The following is a 1767-nucleotide window of genomic DNA, read 5'->3' on the forward strand; positions in this document are numbered from 1 at the left end:
CGGTGGCCATGTTTATGCTAATGAAGCATGGGATATTTAAATCCCTGCTTCATTAGCAATTTTGATGTGCTTCATTTGCATCCCTCTGTCGACAGAGGGATGCAGTCTAGACGTAGCCAAAGTGTCTCTCTCTGACACACACACACTCCCTTTTTCTTGCACAGTGCATGTGAGGCCACAGTGTTGGGGACGGGGACACAAAGGTGAAAATGGGGACAACAGAGGGGTTCTCCTATGTTGAGGGGCTGTGTCAGTGGCCTCCATCCATACGGGGTTCTGCTAAGTCCTGTCTTTGCCCAAAGAGCTTGAAGACCCGTTCCCGGATCTGCTTGGTCTTCAGGCCATAAACGACCGGGTTCAACATGGGGGGGATGACAAGGTAACAGTCAGCCAGCAAGACTTGGATGTGACGTGGAAGGCCGAGGTCCAGCATTTCTATGTACATGGAAAGGAGCCCTCCCACAAAGAAGAGCAGGATGACGCAAAGGTGGGAGCCACACGTGCTGAAGGCCTTGAGACGCGCCTCGTGAGACGAGAGGCGCAGGACAGAGCGGAGGATCATGCCGTAAGAGAAGGTGATGCAGATGGCGTCTCCTCCCACTAAGGTGGTGGCCACCACAACGCTGTACTTGTCACTGACTGATGAGTCAGTGCCCGCCAGGTCCACCACAGCCATGTGCTCACAGTAGGAATGAGGGATGACAGTCGATTTACAGTAGGGCAGACTGGTTAGAAAGCAGATGAAGGGTGTCATGACCCCCACTGCTCTTGCAAGGGACAGCAGCCCGATCAAGGCAATCTTTGGGTTGGTTAGGATGGCCTTGTATCTCAAGGGGTTGCAGATAGCCACGTATCGGTCTATGGCCATGGCCAGGAGCAATCCCGACTCCACGGCAGCGAAGGTGTAGATGAAGAACATCTGGAGGAAGCAGGACTCATAGCTGATTTCTCTGGCATCCAGCCAGAAGATGCTCAGCATTTTGGGGACAACAGCCGTGGAGAAGACCAGATCAATGACAGCCAACATGGAGAGGAAATAGTACATGGGCTCATGGAGGGTCACATCCTGCTTTACCACGAAGAGGACAGCACTGTTTCCTAGCAGAGCCAGCACATACATGAGGCAGACCGGAATGGCGATCCAGATGTGCTGAGATTCCAGGCCGGGGATGCCGGTCAGCAGGAATGTAGGGGAGTTAGGGCAGGACTGATTGTAGGTTGACATGATCTACTGCAGATGCGAGTCTGTCAATTCACAACGTTCTTTCCCTGTAATACAAAAATGAAAGGGCTGGTTTTTTTGGGAGTTGAGACATGAGTGCTGTCCTGGTCTTTGCCACTGACATGCGGGGTCACCTTGGGTCTGTCACTATCATGATCGATGACTCAGTTTCCCTTTTCTTCCTTTATCTTGAATATTATCTTGGTAAGTTCCTAAGCGCATGGACGCTCTTGCATGCATGTGTGTGTACAGCTCCTGACACGGTGTGGCCCCAATCTCAGCTGTGGCACAGAGTCACTCTTGTGCCGAGAGAGAAGGAGCGCAGGCCTCAGAGACTTCCATGCCATTCTCCTCTTTCCCCAGCCATCAAGCGTAATTGGGAGACCTAAGAGCTGCTTACGGGGATCCTGCCCCATGCTCGGAGATAAGAGGAGGAAGACCAGGGCTGCGGTCACAGGTTAATGACTTGGAGACAGCAGACACCCCTGGCTACTCCCTGCATCCCAAGCTCTTGTACAGCTATTCCAGTGGGCTGTGCCAGGGCT

The 1767-nt window shown here is 52.7% G+C and overlaps 1 protein-coding gene across 1 annotated transcript; it reads right to left on the minus strand.

Moving 5' to 3' along the window:
- Positions 1-250: 250 nt before the first annotated feature.
- Positions 251-1225, minus strand: LOC102459164 (olfactory receptor 52K2-like). The gene has a single exon (XM_006126559.3). It carries the CDS (start codon positions 1223-1225, stop codon positions 251-253), a length of 975 nt encoding a protein of 324 aa, XP_006126621.2.
- Between the last annotated feature and the right edge of the window lie 542 nt (positions 1226-1767).

This window comes from Pelodiscus sinensis, chromosome 1 (genome assembly GCF_052426305.1).
Source record: "Pelodiscus sinensis isolate ZL-2025 chromosome 1, ASM5242630v1, whole genome shotgun sequence".
Classification (NCBI taxonomy): Eukaryota; Metazoa; Chordata; order Testudines; family Trionychidae; genus Pelodiscus; species Pelodiscus sinensis.

Excerpts from the sequence above, each read along its gene's own strand:
- LOC102459164 (XM_006126559.3), bottom strand. The coding sequence starts at position 1,225 with ATGTCAACCTACAATCAGTCCTGCCCTAACTCCCCTACATTCCTGCTG.